Source organism: Morone saxatilis, unplaced genomic scaffold (assembly GCF_004916995.1).
Source record: "Morone saxatilis isolate NCDOM2014 unplaced genomic scaffold, NCSU_SB_2.0 Contig16, whole genome shotgun sequence".
NCBI classification, from domain to species: domain Eukaryota; kingdom Metazoa; phylum Chordata; class Actinopteri; family Moronidae; genus Morone; species Morone saxatilis.
Genome location: NW_023339718.1, coordinates 26,616,370 through 26,640,652, shown reverse-complemented (window position 1 = coordinate 26,640,652; position 24,283 = coordinate 26,616,370). Strand labels below are relative to the sequence as shown.

Sequence of the window (24,283 nt, the reverse complement as noted above, 5' to 3'; positions counted from 1 at the left end):
GTGTGTGTGTGTGTGTGAACATAAAAGGAAGCAAACAATTTGCCTGCAGAATGAAAAGCAGTTGTGTATGTAAACGTGATGTCCTACAAAATTCCTGTAGTGACATGATGCCTGACGAATGCATTCCCTGCCAATGATGATTGTTTAATGTAATTTGAAGAACAGGCTGACTGACAACTAGTCATCCATCTTACTTTTTCCTGAAGGGCCTGCTGCTCCTCTTCCATCCGCCCACGGTGTTGTAGCAAACTCTGTTCTTCTGAATCTCTTGACTGCTTCATAACTGTGAACTGTTGAGAGTGAGAGAGGCCAAAAATAAGGCAACACACACAACCACACTTTGAGAACTGAACATATCTAATGCGTTTTCTACAGCTTGTGGTTTCATTTTGTAAACAATAACAGCACAACAAAACGATTTAGATAACTGCTAATTAGTTAGCCGTTTTAGCTTTTTTTAGTAATAGTTACTACATGAAACTGCTCACAACAAGGTCTTTGGATTATCTTGAGGTCAGGTCAGGATTTTTAGAAAGACACATTGCTATCGAGTTTTTCAAATGTATTGTTTTTCCCCTTTGAGCACCACAAGCAGAGTGCCATCTGGTTGCATTATACTGGAGAGAAGGCATACATCTCTACAGTCAATATCTCCAAAACTCTGCAACTCACACCAAAACAATGTAGATGGATAAATAGCACTATAGTTAAGAGGAGGTATTTTTGATTTGGGAGTGAACTGTCATTTTAAAGTGACCATAATGTGTAAAAGTTTCTCTAAGTCAACAACTGATAAGACAAACTTTCCAATAAAACTAGCTTGTCTACCTTTTCCTGTAGCTGGGTTAGCTTGCCCTGCAGAACATCTCTTTGCTCTGTTAGTTCAGCCAGCTCTCTACTGTGTTGCTCTTTAGCACAGGCCAACATCTGCTCGCACTTCCCCTTCCACTCCTCCTCCAGCTCCGCCTGCAGCTGAGACAACTGCAACACATACAAGGTATATGCCATTAGTGCTCATATGTACAGTAATGTAGCCACTTCAGATAAACCCTGAATCCATAAAATATCTCTTATTAACTGATCCAGAAGATATTTAAGGGAGTTCAGAGAGTGGACTGATGAAACCATCACATTATAAATTAATTCCTTCAGTATATTGTTTGCAGAACAGCCCTTTCATTGGATGTATAGAAACCTGTTCAGATGCAGCGTTGTCAGTGCTGGTCCTGGCTTTGCGAAGTTGAGCTCGGAGGTTGTCCAGCTCCTGCTGGCTGCTCTTGCGGAGCTCCTCCACCTCCTCATCCTGACGCTGACGCTCAGCCTGCCACTTCTTCTTCCTTTCTGAAAGTGTCTTAAAGGGAAGGGGAACCAACTGTTTGTCAGAGTTTGCATGACAACTATTTCACATTTCATAAACTCTTGCTTGAATTCTTTCTAAATCTGAACACTTCTTTAACATATAATGCTTGTTTCCACTTCTGTGTACTGTGATATTAAGTGCATACGCATTGTCCTGTTTCACTGACAGAAGGACAAAAACATGAACTACACGGTTCTTACTCGTTCTAGACTCTCTTTATCAGTCTTCAGGTCCTGCAGTTCCTCCTCCATGTTGTTGACTTTCAGCTCCATCTCTTTGCGTCTTTGTTTCTCTGAGCGGTACTGAGCCTGGGCCCTCTCTGCTGCCTCCTTCAGCTCTGAAACACAAACACACAATATTTCTTAAAGTTAACATGGGCTAGGCTAACATGTCCTGAGATTTCTTGCAAATATAAATCCTCTCCACATATCAATGACATAATAATACTAGAATGTGACACAATCTAAAGCCTCCAAAATTATTCCATATTTATATAGAATAATTTTAATAATTTATATTATATTATAACAGTTTCAAGACAAACTGAACATTATAACCTTCATGAAGGCAGTTAAACTAAATACAACTGCAACGGTTTAACTAGGTGTACCTAATAATCTGGCAACAGAGCTATTTGAAATGAAATGCTTCACAAAATGTTCAATTTTGTTCAACACACACCTTCCAGCTGTATATCCAGGGCTGCGATGCGTTGGCTGTGGCTCTCACTGTCCTGCAGTGCTGAGCTCAGTTTAGTCTGCAGCTCTGTGGCCTTCTGTTGTTGAGCCGAAGCTTCTAGCTGCAGCTGAGACAGCCGGGCTGTGGACGAGGCCAGATCCTCCGTCAGACGGACCTGATGGAGACGCAGGGCGGACAGAGGGAGGGTGAGAGGAGGGGATGCACCAGTGGCTGTCTATAGTAAGGTCAGACGCAGGCCACACTGAGACAGTGGATTAACAGTGACAGCCTGGATGAGTGCCTACTGGTGCTAGTGGTGTGAGCAGCGTGGCCCTGTGGGAGAAAAATGGTGAGTGATAACTGATAGGAAAAGGAGATGGAAGGGAAAAAGAAGAAAGAAAAGTTAGTTAAAAATGTTAATGAAGTATGATATAAACAGGATGGATCCAGTGGCAGTGGTCAGATCTGGGTCAAACAGTAGTTCCACATGATTCCTCACACTTTTTGCAGCATTTCTGGAAGTCGGAATCAGATCAGCTGACTAGTTCCAAGAACTGCATCATAGAGGTTGTCTAAACTTACTACTCTCCTGTAACTTGATCATTTACAGGGACTGTCTCAGGGACTTGATCTGTTGTGCTCCCACTAAATGAATATCACTGCAAAGTTATTTAAGCCATAAACAGCAGGTTTTCCTTCCTGAATTTTAATTTCTAGCCTAATTAACTGAGCTTGTCTTAACTTTGATTGCTGATTCAAAAAAATACATTTTTGGAGCACTTCAACAATTTCACTTTGTACATTATTTTCCTATGTTGCAGATACTATTTGACCCCAGTCTGGTAGCAGTACACAGAGAAAACAGGCTCACCTGGCCGGAGCCCAGGTCCTGAGGCAGTGCATGCTGAGAATAGAGAGAGTGGTAAATGCTAGATTTTCCTCAGAGCAGCACAGCAGTGCAAATCAGCAGGCAGAGAGCAGTCGGCAAAGAGTGAGCACTTATCATTAGCATCAGGTTTGTAACAGGAAACAGACAGTACAGGGTTAAATAAATATCAACCCAATCTCCACTGACAGTGTAATAAGTTATTATTCAAAATGTAATACAGAACAAAGTGTCAGTGTTCAATCGTCCCTCTGCTGTAAAAAAAATAGTGTTATAGTAAATAAATGTAGTTTCCTTTACAAGAGAAAACAGATTATCAAAATGGTTACAACAACATGGTAAGAAGAGACAGCTGCATACTCACACTAGATTTCATTTAGTTCACTCTGAAGTCAACAAAATATATGTAAAATAAAGCCACTCAGTCTTTAAGTGTGAAGACCACACCTTCCTTGGTGCTTAGCCTGCCTGAGATTGTATGGTTTTTTAGGCTGATACCAATTAGGGATGGGCAATTGGAAGAATATAATAATTGTGGGGGTTTTTTGTGTTTTTTTTAATTTAATGGTCCGCCTCCAAAGAAAGTACTCACACTGAGATACACTGACTTAAGGGTTTATTTTAACTAGTTTGATAACAGGGAATAAAGTAACAAGGTGATTCACAGAGGCTCCAACCAGGACTGTTACTCCGGCGAAGATGATGACACGGCAGAGACAGGCTGGGACAGGAGAGATAAAGGCCAGTAGAGGAGTGACGGGAAGGTCCAGCATCAGAGAGGCAGCGACAGCGTGTAGAGCCAGATTATTGTCACATCTTACGCAGTTAGACGGTTAGCCACCAGAGTGTAACTGGTGACTGTGGGAACAGTGGAAAGACTAATATATAGGTTTGACAAGTTTTGTTTTTGTTGAGTTTGAATGAAGTGTGCTTTAAGGTGAGTTAACGAGGCAATTATTAGTTTGGTAAAAGAGAGAAACTTGAATCCAGAAGGTGTCTTTATATATTTTCTTTTCCTTTCTTGACATTTTGTGAGCTTATTTTGTTTATTAAAGCTATGAGAGCATGTTGCACATGGACAACTCGCCATTCATCTCCCAGCTGAAACTACTGGGGCAGTGATTGTGTTGGGGGTAGCTTGGGATGGCGCAGATGTCAATCCTCTCTGGTGAACAAACTGCATTACTATTTACAGTAACTGAAACATATCTTTGACATTTATTGTCTCTTATCATCTCACATATGCATAAATATGGATAAACCTGTAATAAACTAAAATTGGCCTTAAAGGTTGTAGCAGGTAACTTTTATAAAAATAACTTTTTGTCATATTTGCTGCAACCTTCGCTATATGCTGTCAGTAGTACATGAGACAGATCTGTGAAAATTGGTTTCTCTCAGGTTTCTCTAGCTCCTCCTAGTGCTCCTGATGGCCTGAACAAAGACAACCAATCAGAGCCGAGAAAGATAGTTGATTGTTTATTCCCAGGTCTTTTGACTATTTTCTTCTGAATTGCATTGCAATTGAGTAATATCATGCTTGCAACAGTGTGAATGCACAATCAACATACAGTCCCAGCTGTCCCCCTCACATCCTGACCTTGTCCTGCTCAGCCTGCAGTAGTCTGGCCTGGTTCTGCTCACTGGATGACTTGAGGGAGTCGTTCCTCTTTTCCAGCAGCAGGTTACTCTGCTCCATGTACCTAGACAACCACAGCATGACAGCATTACATCCACCTCAAGCACATCTAAACTGAAAACCTCCCTGATTCTTTCTTTAAGCTACATGTGCAGTGGTGTGTGTTCTTGTTCTTGCAGTGGTGATCTTCTCATATATACTATATATCCCCTAGTATATAGTATGGTTTTACGATCATCTTCAAGTATATAAAGACACAGTTACATTGTTTTTCTTAAACCACTGATTTCAGTTTCACACTGCAGCAGGATATAACTACAAAGATTTGTGTAATGACAATTGTAACTGTTTAAAAGAAAAACACATACTGTAGATAAAATACAAAAACAAAACATAGGCAACTTTTTCTATATCACAGGATATATATACACACCGATCAGCCATAATACTATGACCGCTTGGGTGAATTTTTTGAAATTTTCTGACTCACCTCTGGTTCTGGTTGATGAGCTCCCCAATCTTATGGTTTTGCTCCTCGATGCGAGAGCTTTTATCAAAGACTTCCTTTTTTAGACATTCATTTTCCTAAAAAACAAAAAGAGAGTTTTCAGAACACAGTTTTCAGTTTGATCCCAATAAATCGGTCAATATTTGCATTACAAAAAGAGCTGAGGAAAAAAAACAGAGGCACCATACTACTTAGATGTGTACCTGGACAATTCTTTGGATGTTGTGCATTATCATGGAGGTTTCCATCGACATACTAGACACACCCATGGAAAGACTTCCCTGCCTTTGAAGGTCATCTATCTGTTAAAGTAAAAAAATAACTACATGTATCTCCTTACTGTTAAAGCCATTTAATGAACATATTCTTGCACATTGAGTTTATACCTTTGAGGCCAGCTGATCCACTTTATCTGCTACTTTTCCAACAGATAACCGGATCTCTGTGTTGTGTTGTCGGGCCTCAGTCATCAAGAAGGAAGTCACATCACTGGAGCCTGGACCACAATCACAACAATCACTGGGTGCATGATTTGTAACAGTTCAAAAATCAAATACAAAACTATCTTGTAGCTAAGTAGTATTATTAACTACAGAAGCTGCTGCTGCAGAACTACATCATGAAATGGTAAAATACAGTCTAAAGTCACTCTGTACAACTCCAGGTAATAATGGTTTGACAATAATGGTTTCCTTGATATGGAATAAAAATGCTCTCACCCATGTATGGGACAGTTTGTGCAGGGTAGACCTGGCCAACAGGCTGCAGCTGAGATGGAGCTGCAGAGGTCTGTGTGTACGAGTAAGGCTATGAAACAACATAATGCAATGATATGAAGAGATATCACCAGATGTGTCTATTATGTACTTACTGCTGATAAGTTAGTACAAAATGTGGTGAAATCTCACCTGAAAGGCGTGGCTGCTGCCTGGCAGCCCAGGCTGTGGTGCAACACTGGTCATAACAGGAACTAAGGCAGATGGTGGAGCGGTGTGAGGATGAGGATGTACTGCAGGAAATACAACAGAATGAACCTTCCTTTGATTTGTACTCCAGTAACAGTTGAGCAAGCCTCTGTCAACTTTCGTTTATAAATTCAAAGCATCATACATATAGCTACAACAACACTAGCTAACTAATGACTGATGTAAATTAGCTTGGTAGTTAGTTAAAAAGGGGCAGTACTTAGGAAGGGTCAATTGTAAAACATACTGTACACTGTCATAAGAAATGTTCTTTGTTCTCGAGGCGGTCTACAAGAAGGGCCAAAGCCGACTCTTTTTCCGGAGGAGGCTGAGGTCCTTTAACATCTGCCGGACGATTGCTGAGGATGGTTTTATGAAGTCTGTTGTTGCCAAGTACGATCTTTCTTCCGCTGTCACAGTTGCTGGGGCAGGGGCTGAAGGTCGGCCAGACAACAACAGACTTACACAAACTGATCAGGAGCGGCCGGTGATTGTTGTGGGGGAGGACGCGGACACCCTGAATGACCGTTGGGCAGAGAGGAGGATGCTGTTCTGGGCTGTAGTACTATCTATGGACAATGTTGCCACACCCTCTCTACGACACACTGGCCCAGCAGAGGAGAGCACCTTCAGCAGAAACTCCTCATCACCCAGATGCCACCAACAGAGCGCCACAGGAAATCATTCCTGCCTGTGGTCATCAAACTCTACAACGGCCTCCCTCAAGAGAGTCAGACACCCCTCTCTCTGTAATCTGACCTCAAACGCTGACCATTATTTTAGCACATATATTAAACTCGTACATTTTTATCTTTTATGTATATATATTTCTATTATTACTAGATTTATTATATATATACTATATTATATATATATAACTTATATATATATATTAATTGTATATATTGATCTTAATATATGTTGCGAAAATAATTTCCCTCTGGGATTATTAAAGTATTTCTGATTCTGATTGTAATCTTGTGCTGCAGTTAATAATGCATGCATGAACAGGCAGAAGAAGCTTACCGTGTGCAGAAGCTGGAGCAGCAGTGGATATCTGCACAGGAGATGGAGCTGCGGGCCGATCCTTCACTCTGCTGCCACTGGTGTCCTGGAGATAAACACATAGTGGCAGAAACTCAATGACATCAGATGTGACAGAGGGCACTCCAGCAATTTTGTATTGCATTTCAATTATGTTGAAGAATTTGCAAGAGACAGACTCAAAAAAGAATTGTTAAAAAAAAACAGTGCAGCAGAGGCTGAGAGGACTTTAAGCTGCTTAAGTTTGGGTCAAGCTCCAAAAACACTGGATCCTACAGTTCCCATAATGCTACTTTTTCTTTTCTTTCCTTAGACCCTCCCTGTCTGGTAAATTTCCACATCTTTCCAACTCATAACACCAAGGTTGTAACACAAGCATCCTGTTATGTGTCAGAGGACGCTTGTGCTAAGGTCTGCAAGCCCAAGCACAGATTGCTTAACTGAGCTAAATAAACTACAGTGTGTGTGTGTGTGTGTGTGTGTTTATGGATGTGAAGGAACATGTCAGCCAGAGTGAGTCTCATTGATGAGTTTTTAATAGTTTCTGGACAACAATGGAGCTCTATGGCACAGCAGAAGAAGATATATCAGGCTTTGATATACACACAATACTTGCTAATAGATACCTTCATTGTTTGTTTTTGTTGACAATAGGAAAAATATGGACCTATTCTTCAACATCTAAAGAAAAACTTCCTTCCCAGAGTTCTGCCAACCCACCTCAAGCTCAGAGTCACTGGATTCGGGCTGGCTGGCCACTCCTGTCAGAAAGGGCAACATGGGCTGGCCCATCTTTGCCATGCGAGAGATCAGCTTGGCTTTTGTGGCGTCTGGATTCTGAAGGTAGAAAGAGAAAGCTCCCATCAATAAAGCTGCAAAATAACTGAATACTATTAGTATCAAAGACATAAGAAAGAAAGCAGCGAGGTTGCTTACTGCCAGCTGCTCACTGAGCGAGTTTGACTTTGCACGAAGTGGTGGCTCCCTGGAAAAACAAAGAAGACATCAGAGACAAATGAGTCAACTTCAAGTCAAGTGACAAAAAATTAAAGGATAATGCTGTTAACAATTTCCTGGGGTTTAAATCTCACCCTGCTATGCCTGGACCTGAGGCACTTGTCTGTACTGGGGGCTCTGGGGCCAGATTTTCCACACTGGGTGCTGGGGAAGGAGCAGGGGAGGGAGCAGCAGAGTCTCTGGAGCTAGCACTGGCCCGATCAGACCCACTGTCCTTGGAAAACTTCACCTAAAGCACAAACCACAAGCAACTAGGAGTAAAGAGGTCATGTCAGAAGTGGCAGCAACACAGGCATACATTAAGTATTCATGTAACATTAGTATGGTCAGGTATGTTATGAAAGGTCAAAGAGCAGATAGAAAGAACTGTTCAGTGGGAGTTACCCGTCGAAGCTCTGCTTCAAAAATAAGGGTGCTGTTAGAAGGGATACGGTTGGGGACTCCTTTGGCTCCATAAGCTAGGTTGGGTGGAATGACAATAAGACGACGACCTGCCTTCTTCATTCCTAGCATCCCTTCCTCCCAGCCCTGGTCACACAGAGGAGCAACAGGAAGAGGAATAATGAGGTCATAACATAATAATATGAGGATGATTTCATTTAAAACGCTTTTGAGATATCAATTTTCCTCGACCATTTCGGGACATTTTCCAGGAGCTTTCATTGACATCTGAGTGAGCAATCTGAGTGAGGTTTATATAGACCATACCAGAGTTATTGATTGTTGGAAAGACCATGCAAGACTAACAACGACAGTTTTGGTGAGTTTTATTTTGTTCCTGTCCAGTCTAAAGTGTGTTTTACAATTATCAGCTAGGTGAAATAACTGGTTTGGTCAATGGAGTCTAGTCGGCCGTAATGCTTATTGTTTTGGTCTGACATCTAGCTGCATTTGAATTTTATATATATATAACCTTTAATCCAACCAAAACCAAAAGGATACCACTAGATAAAAATAACTTAATATTATAATAATAATAAATAATAATAATAATGTAATAATGGAAGAAAACGTAAGAAAATAAATGAGTCATTAAGAATATCTTCAAAAATTACAGTAATTGTATTTTTGTGGAATTGATGTTAGGCTGCTTTCTTATTTAGTACAGTATGTTTTGACTCACTTTGATCACTTTTCCAGTTCCAACTTTCAGTCGTAACAACTTGTCCTTGTTCTGGTTGGAGTCAAACATCTGAAATGATATTTAACATTCAATAAGCCGTTCCAACAGGAACTGGTGACAAAATGGTACAATCGATCAAATGATGGTGGAAGCATGTGACCTGTCCGATGGCGTAGTTCTGCAGGAGCCAGCCTGTGTACACCACTTCCAGAGAGTCTCCGTTCTCCACTGCCTGGCCCTCGCCAAGACTCAGATCCTGAATCACCACGGCATCTAAGGAGGACGCACTGTTCGCTTTGGCCAAACATACCTAATGGAAACAAGAGAAAAGACGTCGTCATCTGATAAACAACATAACCCGTGTAATTCGGTGAAACTTGGCTCTGATGTAGGTCAGAAGGATAAAGGGGTAGGTCTCCTCCTAACCTCTTTGCAGAAGTCCAATGAAGCTTTCTCTGATTCAAACATCAGGGACCAGTTCTGCCTCTGGTCGTCATAAAAAGTGCAGTAGTTGTTTGGCTGTACCTGTGGCAGAACATGTGGTCAGGAACAGAGAAAAGACAAGATGACGAACATAATTTTTCATCAGCAATCTGCTCATTTGTCCACACGCTCTGCTGGAATCTGTAGTATCATGAACTTTGATATATTGTTCCCGTTTTTTGTTTACAATTATTAATCTAGCCAGAGACAGACTAATATGGAGTCTAGATTGTGCTGCCTAACTTTGGAAATGTTTCATTATAATCAAATATTTCAAAAGAGCTTCACATTTAATGATCCAAACGTGCTTCCATACATTGTCACCTCCCATCCATATGCAGAAGTGTGATATTCCTTCACTTAATTCATTAGAATATCTGTTGGTCCAACATCCTTTATGTCTCTACTCACCGTGAAAACAAAGCCCACATGAATCTTGGCAGCGGCAACTTGTTTCTGTTGGCTCAAGTACAGAAGCAGCTTGTACTACAGAAAAGAAGAGGTGCATTATTCATAAAAAATCAAAAGTCACACCAGTAATCTCAAACAAGTGACCAATTAGCAAAGCTCCAACCTCTTTAGTCGTGTGGTTGCCCAGTACGGCTGCTCCCAGCTTGCCCTGCTTCACATACTGTCCGTTAATACTGCACATGGGACAAAAAATGGCAGAAAGGATTTGCACTTTACTTGCTATAAGGTGACTTAGGGAGTCGTGACTTGATTTATTTGTTATGGAATTTTGATTTTAAGTTTTGCAAATTCTGTCTCTTGTGGGGGGTGAACAACTGTAGCCCACAGATGTTTTACATTAAGAAAATACATGAAGAAAGCTCAAAAATTCAACAAAAAGCAAAATTAAAGTGGTTTGAAAATAATAAAAACAGACTCCTCCTCACTATCTGAAGGCCTGGACTGCTGTGGCGAGTAACACTGCAGGAGCTCCCGATGGTGGAGCTGGTTTCTGGGCGGCTGCTGCTGTAAACAGACAAAAGACATATTAAGTTCAGCCTTCATGTCATGGCTGAATCTGAAGTCACCGGTGTTCTCCATGCTGATGGTCTCACCTGAATTGGAGCTCTTTCTGGGCTGTTTGGGTGCCGTGTACTGGAACGACTCGTTCCCCTGACTGGTTTCCTGGTCTAATCCAAACAGGGAGGCTAACTTGGCCCTGAAAGGAGAAGTGTAAAGTGTAAAGATCATATAGATATGGTTATATTTGCCAAGAAATGTTTGATACACTAGAATAAAGAATAAAAATATCCCGGCCCTGGCGCAGCACTGACTGTGCGGTCTGGTTAGTTCCTACTAACAGGGGTAAAACTGCTCATACAAGCGAGTCGCTGTAGCTGCTGCCACACTTCAACCGCTCCTAACACCACTTTAATCCACACCAAGGTTGAAGGAAGTCAACTACACAATGGGCTACATTATGCTGCACAGACTAGCTAAAACATGTCCAAACAACATCCAACAGTTCATTATCGATTATCGATCTTTTTGATTAACAAATGAATCATATGGTCTATTAGATGTGAAGAAAGGATTTTTAAAAGGCTTTCACAGTTTTCCAGAGCCCAATGCAATATGTTCAAATTGACTGATTATCGGACTAGCTGATTATCGGATACTGCATTCAGCATTTTTTGCGATTACTGATAAAATAAATGTTTTTCAAAATGTGCTACTTTGGCTCTGACGTACTCACAATTCTGTAGTCTAGCTCAATGTCCCACCCACAGCCATTGATAATAGGCTATCATATGTGATGTGTAGCCAATCAGCAGTGAAGGATGCTGTGCCATTGAAATAGAAATACTCAAGTAAAGTACAAGTGCCTTAAAATTGTACTTAAGTAAGGCACTTGAGTAAATGTACTTAGTTATACTTCACAACTTTCTTATACATTTTGACACAAAGATTTTCATTTTCACTGCAAATGTACATCGGTTGCAAATATTGGTTATCAGTTTCCTTCATTAGTAATAATTTGTATATCGGTCGATCCCTAATTGAAATCCCCAACAGCTAGATAGCAGTGTGGTAAATATAAACTGAAGGCTATGATGTTGGTTGTAACAGGGACTGTAACATAAATACAAATGCAGATCCCACTGTTCTGGTTGCATTAAAAAAGATAACTTTTTTTTTACTCTTACTCTCTGATATCTGAAGACAATTTTCTTTATCTGGAGCTTTCTACCTCATCTCATTGTCTTCCTCAGCGTCATGGACACCCTCCATGACAACTGACAACAATCCGCTGAAGAAAACCATGAGAGGCGGTGTGTGAAACTCCCAAAAAAGATTTTCCCCCCAAAACTAATGATTCCCAGGTCAGGACTAAGCTTTCATTCTAAATATTTATGTAATTTGCATTGAAATACAACTGGCAGAAGCAGAAGGTCCTTACATTTGAGGAACTGGAACCAGCAAACGTGAAATCTTTGCTTGACAAATGACTTAAACAATTAATCAAACATCAAAATTGTTAGAAAAATTGTTCACACACTACAAATGGTGGAAAACCATTACTACATCAGTACATACTCCACCGATTTCATTATTTTCAACACACGGGATCAAACCTGCAAGGCTAAACCAACATTTCTGTGGTTTCAACCCTTGAAAAACTGCCCAGCTAACTGTACTGACCCCTGGAACTCCTTCCACTGGTAATCACTGGTGTCTCCCAGAACGGACATGTTGAAAGCCTTTAGGCCCTCATCCCCGACGGTAAGGAACTGGGATGAGGAGGGGCAATCTGTTTGCATGTGTGAGTCAAAATCCTTCTAGTGTACGTTCCAACTCTTCTGTCCCGGGACACCCCTGATCTCTCGGTCCCCGGTGCAGTCACACCACAGTGGCACATTCAACAGCATAGCAGAGGGAGAAGCTGAGGAGCTCCGACTTAATGCTGGCTGGGTATCCACTGGGCAGAGATGGGCTGTGGCAGAAGCCTTCACTTTACTCCTCTAACAGGCAGCATGTGAGAGGAATTAGCCGCCATAACACTCCTCCCTCTGGAGCAGGCCCTACACTAGCTGCTTATTCCAGCCGCTCATGCACACTGCTGCTGCTGCTGCCACACAATGGTCACACAGTGCCAGAAAGCACAACACTGTTGTCAGTCTGAAAATGCGGCAGAGCTGTAACTGAATGCCTCATAATTGAGGGACGAAATATATTAATAGTAACTGAGTCTGTCTCATAACAAAAGGGTCACAGTTTGGATCCCTGGAACATCGAATCTGTTTGTCAACATCACAGCAACCTCCATTTTCAGAGGCTTTCAATAAACATACATAAACATAATACATATGTAACTTATAAAAACCTCATTTGGTTACACTTTATATGACACTGTAAACACATAATCACCATTAAGTAGTTGCTCATTATTCTACCATATTCTACAACTACTAGGACATTAACTAAGAGTTTTCCCTCCATAACTTCCTAATTGCTGCTTATAAAGGGTAAGCAAGAAAGTTGTTGAACAGGAGTTATGATCTTAATATGCTTTGTTCAGTATAAGGTAGTAGTACCATAAGAAAAGTTATTCTACCTTAATGGCCTTAATAAATACGGTCTATTCTCATGTAACAAAACTACTTGTGTTAAAAGTGTAAACCTTTGCTCATAACTAAGCAACACCTTCTTTTCAAACAGTGATAATTTAAAAAACTGAAAATATATTTCAATTCAAGTTGAAAACAATAATTAAAAATCTTTTATTTTTCCTTTGGGGTGGGGGGGGGTGGATTCTTTTATAGTTTGACTGTTATATGCTTTGTTAAATGTATCAACATGTATTTTTGTAAATTGTTAAAATTCAATAAATACATGTCTATAAAAAAAATCTTTTGACTTTGTTCCATTCTGAGCAAAGAATACTTTTAGAGCAAGTTAAGAGCTCACTTTAGAATGGGGAACATACGCTGAGTTGGAGTTATGTGGAGATGGCCTACTTTTTTTTGTTTAGTGTTTTGTTACATGAGAATAGACCACATTTATGCAGTGCCATTAAGGTAGAATGCCTATTCTTATGGCACTACTACCTTATAAGGCCCATACTGAACAAAGCACATTACCGTAAGATTATAATTTGTGTACAACAACTTCCTTACGTAGCATTAATAAGCAGTAATTAAGAAGTTATTGAGGGAAAACTCTTAGTTAATCACCTAGTAGTTGTAGAGCCAAGAAGAAGAAAAAGAGGCAGAATTCTACCAATCTCCATGCTATAAGCAACTACTTCATGGTGTATGTGTTTACCTTGATATAAAGCAAATGAACTGTTTTTATTTTTTTATTCTACAGTGTGACTATAGCTGAATACTGTAATAGGAGTTTGGTTTAACAGACAGATAGAGTGAGTGGGAATATGAGATCATGTGATAACTCAGATCAGCAGGGAGACCTCAGCAGAGATGCAGCCGATATGAAATCAGTGGAATTCTGTCCTAACTTGCTATAATGCTCCATGAACTCACCACTTATTAGTTTGTTCCAGCTGTTGTTATTGTCCGTAGGATGGAAACACTTTGTAGCTGCTAACCTTTACACGGTGAGACAGGCATGACATTGAAACGTGGAATGCTGCGCTCTCTCATTTGCAGATAGAAAGTGTCATCCATCGTCCAGCAGTGCACTGAGGGTTGGCTATCACACATGCAGGACTATACAAATATATATTTTTTATAACTCAGCACATGTAACAGTTATGTTCTTGTGAGAGAACTTCATTTCTATAAAATCTCTTCTTTATGAAGTGGTTCCAGTGCTTCCCTTGATATTTATATCTTGGCGTTAGAACAATTATGAATAACAAGATTTACTGAAATATGCGCTCCATTGCGAGAAACGTTACAACGTTATTTTCTAAAAGACATTACGTACAAATAAGGTCGCCATACACTGAATGTTAAGTGAGTTTTGGCCCACACAGGGCAACAGCTAGCTTAGCCCCGGCTCAATCCTGGTTAGCTAGTTAGCTCTCAGGCTAAGAGCATTAGCTTGTTGGCAATAAACAAACTCACCCTCCGGAAGGAGACAAGAAGTCCCCGTCCTCATCGTCTCCCCCGAACATCTTTTGAGTCTGAAGCCTTCTTTTATTAAATTAAACAAATATACAAATGAGTTAGCTGCTTTTACATGACTACTTTGTTGAACTGTGACTTCCCCTTCCTGTTTGTGGTGGAATCAGCTGACTTTCCACCTGATCCAAATTCAATTAGTGCTATCTGCCGCTGGAGGGCGCCACAGGCTACTACAGGGTTTCAAATGAACCTACAAATACAGTTTCTGTTTACAGGATTTCGCCCTGAGGAAGAAGGCAGCAGCACAAGGTCATCCTGAGTTGAAAGTGCTGCTTAGTCATCAAGTATGCGCACTGACTGTGAGGGGATGCTGCCCTGTAGTCAGCCCTGACCTTTGACCTCACAGAAGGGTTTAGATGAGAAGAGAATTTCTTAATATAGACTCAATAATAAATGACATAAACAAAAAATGAACAGGCCTCAGCAGCCATTTTCACATGAAATAGTAGTGTACACAGGTGTTACCAATAATACTAATTAGGTTCCATTGGGGTCTCAATTAGGTTCCATTGGGGTCAAACAGAGACAGGGTGCTGCTATTGTGCATGTTGGCTCACTGTAAAGGCTCTGCTACACTAAATGGAATGGAACCTTAATTAGTATCATTGGTAACACCTGTGTTTACCCTGCTGTTTCATGTCAAAATGTGAGATAAATTCTTCCCAGACATAAATTCTATTGAAACTCAGATTTGGAAGAAGGAAAAGATATATGTTAAGTGATCCTAATAAGGTCAGGGAGCTTCAATTCTAAATTCGACAAAGAAATCTATCCACTGAATCCTATCTTATAATGTGAGGAGATAACTTTTTGGTGGAAAATTTGAATGCTACTATATGTTACTCACTACTTTAGACTTAAATAAGGGTATTATTTGTTATGAAAATATATGTGACTATTTTATTGGGGAAATAAATAGTCTTTTTTTATTCTCTATTTACTTTTTTATTTGTTATAATGCTTTTAAAAAAATGTAGTGCAGTGGAGTCCATCAAAAGCAATTTAGCAAAACAAAATGTTAATATTTCTCACTGAATCTGTGGCATTTAATACTTTGTACGCCACATGGAACACAAAGTGTTTCTCCCCAACCTGTTTTCAGATGTTTTTCTATCATCGTGGCAAAAAAAGATCTCATTACTTTTACATTAACACAGCCACATTTCCTACAGTCAATGTTAATTCAGTCTGAGGCTCGTGCCTTCCTTCTTTGCCAAGTTCATTAAAAGAGCGACATTGTTTGCCTGAACTCCAAATAGCATTTTGATCTGTCATAACATTGTGTCAGTCCTGGCAACACATAAATCGAATACAATCTGATGTGTGACATGAGCATCAGTGTTTACTCCACAATTGCTGTGCAGGTTGTTGATGTACAACTTCTGCTCACCTACGTTCTCCCCTAATGCTGTTCAATCCATCCTTCCTATATTTCACCTTCAGGTTGGTCCTGAGCAAATTGCCTTTATCTGTTTTTTCTATTCTAATATTTGCTGGTCCTGGCTGTGAGGATCTGTTGGCAAGCAGCACATACAGCATCGTTACAGCCGTTGGCATTGGCTGTGCCACTCTAATTTATTCATTTGTTAGCAGTTGTATTTATATTCTGACAACAGTTCATTATCTTCTGACTGCCTCGCAGTTTATTTATGATTTTTGGAGCTCCTTCAGTTGTTCTATGTTGCTTTGAAAACTCACATATTAGAGTGCCGACTGACAGACTTCAGTTATTTCTTCAGTATTAGCTGCAGCTGAATCACCTAATTCAGTTGCAATGCAAGCATTGCAACTGCTATAGAGTGCTGCAGGGGTGACATATTTTTGTAGGCTATATTTTTGTAAGTTAGCATTGTCCTGGTTCCTTCAACAAAAAGCTAATGGGATTTTTCCATTGGATTTTGGAGTGTTGATATTTATGTATGATACTTACATGTTTTATTCAGCAAGATAATCAACAACAAATAAACATCACTATTATGATTTTTGAAACGTAAAGGCAATCGCTAGATGTCAAAAGCTAACACTAGGCCAACAACACCATGGTCGTAGGACTTCATCATTGCCGCCACTAAACTTCCAACTTAATAGAATAACAGTTGGTGAGTACTTGTTAGTAACCGTCTTTTTTAAGACACCTAAAAGTTAAAAAATTCAGATGGAATATTTACTAATGTATTTTATATCATAGACCTTATTTCAGGCATCTAACTAAAAGGCCATTCAAAAACCCAGTTTTTTCCATGAGGGTTTAGCATTATTAAAAAATAGTGGCTGAATATTTAATGGCAAACTAGTATAGCATGGGACATAATAATAAGCTGATAGTAATTATATAGTCGATTTGAATTTGCTTCTCAACTATGTTTTCGGTGTACTTTGGCTACTGTTCATGCAGCATGTCAAATGCTTTGGGCAGTGTTTTAATATTGGAAATGTATTTGCAGTATGTAGTCATAATGTTCCTTCATCCCTCGCAGCTCCCCACCAGTCAACACATACACACAGGACGATTAAATATAATCCATCTTCTTTACTCTCTTTCAGTATTTACACATGATCATTTTACAGCAATATTACTTTAGATTTATGGCCTTTCAACCATCTTTTACCTATCAAAATATACAAAAATAAAATCGCATCTGTTTCTTCCTATGTAACAACTGTCATCAGTCCATTGCTTTTGCTGCATGTTAGGAAGAGGTATGTGGTTTCCTGTTCCGCTTCGCTCGACGTGTGGCCGGAAATCGGATGAACTCAAAGTGTTTGCTTTGGTCCGTGTTGGGGAAGGGAGGCGGGCCCGTATGTAGCCTCTTGATGAAATGGACCTCTCTCTGGTTCTCCCTCGTCCTGGAGGCTTTGATGGGCCTCCCTTTCCTGGTGAAAGCCACATACCAGCCCTCATATTTGGCATTCTGGAAGGCTGTGTAATTGTTCTCCAGAACTATCTCTGTGAAGATACAATCCCTGCTCCGGCCGTTGGGCTGCGTGAAGAGACAGAAAAGGTTCCTTCTGTTAAAGCTTGACAGACACAGCACAGACACCACAAAATCTACTGCAATACCAGCTTTATTATTTATTTATTTATGGTTTATTCAGTAGGGACAGATACAGTAAACATGGACAGACTGAAGACAGCTATCCCATGCAAGTATCATAGTGTTTATAGCGGTTGCTAATTTGCAATTGCCTATAAGGTCTTTTATTCAAATAGGAGGTTAAAACAGGAAGGTAAAAAAAAAGATTTAACGGCATACAAAAAACACAGAAAACACAGAATTAAAAATGACACACCTATATGTAAGTAATACTTTATGATACAATAATGATAATAAGCTAATAGGTTTTTTTCTTATATCAAAGCCTTCTTAAAGCAATGAAACCTTGAAAACTATGAAACTTGTGCAACACAAAGAGCAGGGACCCTTAACTACTTATATTGTATAAAATTGTGTTGCATACTAAACTGAGCCTACAGTTATAGTGACAGGTATTAAATAATAAGCTAAGTATTAAAACAATACTTATATATTCATGTTTCAATTTTGAACATACATGTGGGATTTACATGTGATAATAAACATGTTGGATTCATGTTAATGTGTATTCACACATTAAAAAAAAAAACATTTATTAAAATTTTTTAAATATTATTACACAATGATTTGGCGACCCCCCTGCAGTAACTCTGAGCACCATGTTGAAGATCTAGGACTTATTTGCGTTGTTGCCCAGAGTTAGATTGACTAGCTTAGTAACCTGCCTCTTTCCACAAGTGAAAAAATGTGCCTACCAGCACCTCTAAAGCTTTTAAATATGTTATCTCGTTGTTGAACAGGAACAGTTAGGCTTATGATTTTCCAATAAAACCACAATGTGTAGTTGTCTTTTAGAAATAAATAACATAGTTAGTTATATTTGAACATTTTCCCTCTTTTCCAGTCCTTATGCTAAGCTAAGCTAACTAGCTGCAGTTGGTATCTTATTAAGGCTACCATACAGACGTGAGAGTGGCATCTCATCTAACTCTCACCAAGAAAGCAAATAAGCATATTTCCAAGAACTAAGAATAGCCATTTCTTGAGTTGAATTCTGATAAGCAATGAAAATATGAGTCCAAAAGCTTAGGACACATCACAAGAGAGAGCAGCATGAGTCTTTCTCCGAGTGGACTTGTTATCTATAAACAGACACTACAGCAGCCACAGCTCCTGCACCTCTCAACCATGATGAGAAATAGATTTATGACTCGTCATGTAAGCCAGATATGTGAATCCATCTTTTCCATTTCCACGAAGGAAGTGGAAGGTTGACATATGACACAAACACACAGGCGGTGCATTATGGGAGGGTGCTTCCCCCTCGTTGCTGTCAGCCACGGCCAATAAGACTGAGCGACTATCACTCAGCCCTCTGGCACTGAGGATTGCTTTTTTCCAGCACATCATGTCCTGGGGTGACTGACAAGTTATGAGACTACAGTGACAATGGGCTGAAGCTGTAGTGTTGGAGCTAGTGTGTGTTTTACTGGATAAAGTAAGGTCTGGCACAGATTGTGAGCCCTCTGACGGAGACCAGAATGGATTTAGATGTTTTTATGTTTTTTATTTCAATAGAGCTTTTTGCCCACTCATAGAGCTGATACTGTGATAAACATCTACCCAACATATTAAATTAACTTGTAACAATTTGTACTCCCCAGAATATATTTTACTTGTATGTTCAGCAAATATCACCAAGTGAAATTTTAAAATAATAACCACCTTGTGAAATTAAATTTTGTATGTTTTGTTTTTTTAAATAATTTTTTTGTCAAAATGTCCAAATTCTCTGATTTCAGATTCTCAAATGTAAATATGTTCTGGTTTCTTTAGTCCTCTAGTAAACTGAATGAACAAACCAAAACATTTGAGGATGTCAGCTTGGGCCTTGGATCAACAGTTTTCACCATTTTCTTACATTTAATGGACTAAACAGCTAATTGATTAATTAGTGAAATACTATTTGATACCATTTCTGCTTGCAACAGAAGGATTTGGCTGCTTAATATCACCATACTACTTCAGTTTCCTTTGCAATTAATTTTGGCACTGCACTGATTGAGAACTTTCCCATACCAACTAAAATCAGTATGTTTCAATATCTGCCACCAAGAGTCTCCTTGCTCCCACATTGAAGAAATCACACATGTATATCGTACCTTTCCAACAAGTTTCCCCTTCCGGTTCATGCATAGGTAGCGCCCACTCTCTGCGCCTCTTATCCTCACTCGACTGCCAAAGGTGTCCGTCTCAACAAAAAGACGAGCTGCCGGAAAAAGAGAGGAGAACGTCAAGGAGCTGAAGATAGAAAACTCTTTATTTTTAAATATGTATTTTCAATATTCCTGAGTAATATCCCACACAGAAAATGAGCAGCTACATATGTAGTTTCCTTGATATTTGTTTAATCACCAAGTGATTAAACAAATGTTATCACTGAACATTAAAGAGCTTTATTGGAGGCAGAATATACATTCTCAGTTGAGTTTGTCCTGCAGTCAATTACGGCCAGTGGGCATTACAACAGCCTTGCGTATTGGGGCTATAGAGACAAAGGACTTGTCCTAATCAGCTGTTAATTCGCCAGACGATGGCTTCATGGATACAGCAGGGAGGCCGAATTAACATACAAGCCTGAAAACACCTCACAGAGGGAGGGACGAGCGGGCTGGAGGTGAAACTGCTGGTTGTGCCTGAGGACATCCGTCCCCAGCAGGGGCTTTGTAGCTGTATGTCAGGGACCAATGTTCAATCCAATAGTTTCACTTAATTCCTCTGAAGAATCTCTGTTTTGTCATCAATTGCAGGCTAATATGTGTGTACCAAGAGCTCAAAATCACAATAAACACATACAGCAGGAACAGGTTTCACTGCAGAGTTTACACTGACAGTTAGAGGCTGAATTACAGTGAGCTCTGTCATACTGGTACTTTAAAAAGTAATTCAGTGGACCTATTGTCAAAACTTCTAATTTATTGATTTAGATAATCATTTTAAGTTCCAAACATTATTTTGATGAGTTGTGTTGACATAAGTAACTAGTTGGAACACATTTTTATAAGTAGCCTAATCGTAAAAACTTTTATGCTACCAATTCTAAGTAGTAACTAAAAACACCTTTCATTGTGGAGGAAAAGTTAATTCCCATAACTTAATGTGGTACATTTGTTAAACATAATTCCATTAGAAGTTGCCATAACTTTAAAAAGATTGATGTAAAACGGTTGCGTGTTGAGTGTGGCCAATATCCACTTTTTAAGAAATAATGTAATTATCAGTCCAAACTAGCTCCATAGCATTACATACAAGTCACATAATCAGTTATATGGGTCTATATTTTGTATTTCCACAGAAAATATGTTTGAAAAAAGGACAGGAGGACGTGTCCTTTCCGGCTACCTGGATTAAAAATTCTATTGCAACCCAAAAAACAGGTTACAGGACTTTTTGAGTCTTCTGGCTTTTTCAATAGCATTTATTAGTAGGCCTACTTTTAACTCTGTCCCTGCAGTGTAATGGTAATAAATAAGAGGCACAATGTGGAGCTGGTCCAGACCTGTTTTGTTTTTTTAAAGATATCTGACTGTATCCTTTGTTGTCCTATTTGGTTGTAACTTCAGGAAGCAAGTGTAGTGAAATAGGACAATCCCTATATAAACACAAGCCAAAATGTCCTACAAGATTATCAGCAGGTCTCGGGTCAGTTCTTACCGTACATATTTCCATCCTCGGCGGTGGCGGTGACCCTTTTGCCCTGAATCTGGACGTGTTTCCCGCTGGTGCGGCTGTAGAGCTGGTACACCCTGACCTGTCTGCGGCTGAGCTGGTCCGTCACTGCGCCCTGCGTCCTCACATACTGGTTAAAATTAGGAGACGGGTGATTCTCCCCCTTTTTTATGCAAAGGGAAAAATAAAATACATAATTTTTTTCTTTCTAATCTGGGATAAAAAAAAAAATGTAGAACTGATTTTATCACCACCAGAAAGCCTACAAATCGAATTATTTCCCCTATCACTACTAAACAAAGTTGTACTCAAATGTGAAATTCAGAATGGACGTATGACCCTAATGCAAGTCTTTAGGAAATGAACAGTTTTTGAGCGCTTACCTGAGCTTGGCACCACAGCACGAAAAAATGAAATGATCTGCAGAAGCAACAATAAAAGTAGAATTATAAAGAAGCCATTTTGCAGCAATATCACACAATCATACAATCGACGGGTCGCCTTACATGTAAATGCAGCGCTGGTTTATTCCATACATTCTTCTTTTTATTTCATCCGATCAAGACGCGGAATCTTGAGGCAGATAAATCCCAGAAATAAATCCACATATGCGCTCCTGACCTGTCCATCCACACCAACAAAGTCTCTGAAACAAGAGTTATTCCCCCTCACATTTATCAAAAACCTGATCCGGCTGACTGAGCGGTGAAAAGCTCTCCAAAAGATCCGTGCAGCGCATCAGCAGCAGATACATCCATTATAGGCAATATATATTTTCATAAAAAGCTCGTTATTTGTCTTAACATCACTGGGGTGAGATGTGAGGGGATCCCCGGCTCCGTGCAGGTCTGCTTGGGTTAATTCCAGGTTTTGAAAAGCCCTCTGTCTCACCGGGATCAGGCTGCTCACTGGTTAAATGTTGAAAGGCAAAGTCCCTCCCTAAAATCTTTCTATTGTGGGTGGGCACAGAGACAGGACCCCTAATGATGATTTAATAGAGAGGGAAGAAATCACTCACATTCTTTGAGATAGGCAAAAGCAAAAAAAAAAAGATTCCACATCCAAATCCTGAAGTGAAATTGCAAAAGAAAATGGTTTGAGAGTTTTGGCTCAAATTTCCTTCAAGCCTGTCTTTCCCTCAAATGCATACCATTACTGTGGCACTGTATTTAAAAGTGAGTAGCTAATGGTACCTTATGGGTGTGGCAATTAGGTGTTAAAGAGACCATTGCCCCACCACCACCATACTCCCCTTTTATCTTATGTTAACTGGTCACACTTCCAGCTCATGTAAAAGGAGGCCAAAACAAATCATGCAGACAAAAGGCCTGTTTCATCTTTACACAATAAGCAATCAACATCCCAAGATGAGCAGGATGCTGCCTTTCCTCCTCATTTGAAAATAATTAATTTAGAAGAAAGAGAAGAAAAAAGAAAAGAGGAGAGGAGAAGAAAGACAATAGCTTTATATTTTGGTAGCTGCTGATTAGGCATCTGAGGACTTTGTGTCCATGAACAACAGTGTAACACGAAGCTTCAAGTGCCTTCACATTTTACCCTTCTCACGTTCTCTTGACCCCACCGCCACCGTCAGCTCCTGTCTAGGGCAATAAAGTGATAAAATGCAGCAGTTAGGCATCCCTGACATCTCGGCCTACCTCTGACTGGCTGACAGGAGCCAGCAGCAACTGATTCCACTTGTTGATGTCACTTCTTACTGTAAGACACCGGCCCGTCAATCAGTTCTCCTCTCGTATCACAACATTCAGTATTGTTTTAGTCAGAAAGCTAAACAGACATGTAGTAATGTGAGTGATGTGGACATGATTTACTAGCATGGTGCTCGGTCCGGTCATATCTTCATTGTAACAAGTACAGCTCAAAATAAATTGACAAAACACTGTGCAACAGTACACCAAACGCTTTAATGATTGATTAGTTGATTGATCTTTAATTCAGTCTTTATGTTAAGATAAATAGTAGTGCCAAATGAGATCATAAATGTACCCATACCCAAAGGCCATAGCAAATATGTGCACAAAGGTAAATCAGAAACACAATAAAATTTAGAAGAACAATAAACACAGGAGTTACCAAAGATACAACTTAAGGTTTGTTCCACTGCGGTCAAGTGTGCTGCTATTGTGTATGTTGGCTCACTGGAAAAGAACATCTAATACGTGTTTAACCTACTATTACATGTCAAAATGGCGGATCTTTAATACTGAAGGTTATGGCAAATTTACACGACAAAAAAGGCAGTTATTCTCAAAATAAACAGTAAATCCTAAATAAATATTAATGACATTAGCTGAGGCACAGTGAACAATGTTTTATGATGGGCAAAAAACATTTTTATTGCTGTCATTGTTTTAAAGTAATATAGTTTTCCACAGTGCTGAGCTGTGGCTCAATTGTACATGTCACATTCTGCTAGATGTAGAAACATGGTCAAGAATACCTCTTCCTCCTGCGGTTGCAGGAGCCAACAAGAATGATTTTTTCATTTGATGGTAGGGTTGGCTGTTGGTGTAGAGTACTTTTGCAGTAGCTGCTGTCATCACTGTGGAATTCACAGATCTCTGGCTATGCTGTGTTGTCAGCGAGATGTTTAGGTAATGGAATACAGAAAGAAGAAAAAGAGGAGATAGAGCCTCATGAAATGCCACTTGTCTAGCTCTTATACCACCATATTCGAGGACATACAGTAAATAGCC

At 39.7% G+C, this 24,283-nt stretch overlaps 2 protein-coding genes across 4 annotated transcripts in view; both read right to left on the bottom strand.

Moving 5' to 3' along the window:
• The window catches only part of fkbp15b (FKBP prolyl isomerase 15b), a 19,189-nt gene extending 4,255 nt beyond the window's left edge, over positions 1-14,934 (bottom strand). Inside the window, exons 1-24 of one of the 3 annotated variants that reach the window (XM_035658659.1) lie at positions 14,743-14,934; positions 10,768-10,871; positions 10,600-10,678; positions 10,278-10,347; positions 10,115-10,189; positions 9,647-9,745; positions 9,381-9,530; positions 9,221-9,289; positions 8,482-8,625; positions 8,172-8,326; positions 8,017-8,065; positions 7,801-7,917; positions 7,063-7,147; positions 5,980-6,080; positions 5,791-5,878; positions 5,458-5,567; positions 5,275-5,373; positions 5,054-5,148; positions 4,525-4,627; positions 2,042-2,213; positions 1,561-1,697; positions 1,196-1,351; positions 829-981; positions 195-290 (exon numbers count right to left, since the gene is read on the bottom strand). In XM_035658659.1, the coding sequence (XP_035514552.1) occupies positions 195-290; positions 829-981; positions 1,196-1,351; positions 1,561-1,697; positions 2,042-2,213; positions 4,525-4,627; positions 5,054-5,148; positions 5,275-5,373; positions 5,458-5,567; positions 5,791-5,878; positions 5,980-6,080; positions 7,063-7,147; positions 7,801-7,917; positions 8,017-8,065; positions 8,172-8,326; positions 8,482-8,625; positions 9,221-9,289; positions 9,381-9,530; positions 9,647-9,745; positions 10,115-10,189; positions 10,278-10,347; positions 10,600-10,678; positions 10,768-10,871; positions 14,743-14,792 (2,556 nt within the window). In that variant the 5' untranslated portion in view covers positions 14,793-14,934. The remainder of the gene's footprint in view (positions 1-194; positions 291-828; positions 982-1,195; positions 1,352-1,560; positions 1,698-2,041; positions 2,214-4,524; positions 4,628-5,053; positions 5,149-5,274; positions 5,374-5,457; positions 5,568-5,790; positions 5,879-5,979; positions 6,081-7,062; positions 7,148-7,800; positions 7,918-8,016; positions 8,066-8,171; positions 8,327-8,481; positions 8,626-9,220; positions 9,290-9,380; positions 9,531-9,646; positions 9,746-10,114; positions 10,190-10,277; positions 10,348-10,599; positions 10,679-10,767; positions 10,872-14,742) is intronic. The other 2 variants (XM_035658660.1, XM_035658661.1) reach the window with 2 other exon arrangements.
• A 2,479-nt stretch (positions 14,935-17,413) lies between these two features.
• On the bottom strand, positions 17,414-22,225 carry fgf17 (fibroblast growth factor 17). Its single transcript, XM_035658752.1, has 5 exons — positions 22,073-22,225; positions 21,950-21,986; positions 21,552-21,729; positions 20,000-20,106; positions 17,414-17,783 (listed from the first exon to the last, which is right to left on the bottom strand). Exons 1-5 carry the CDS (start codon positions 22,102-22,104, stop codon positions 17,493-17,495), a joined length of 645 nt encoding a protein of 214 aa, XP_035514645.1. The 5' UTR covers positions 22,105-22,225; the 3' UTR covers positions 17,414-17,492.
• Positions 22,226-24,283: the final 2,058 nt, after the last annotated feature.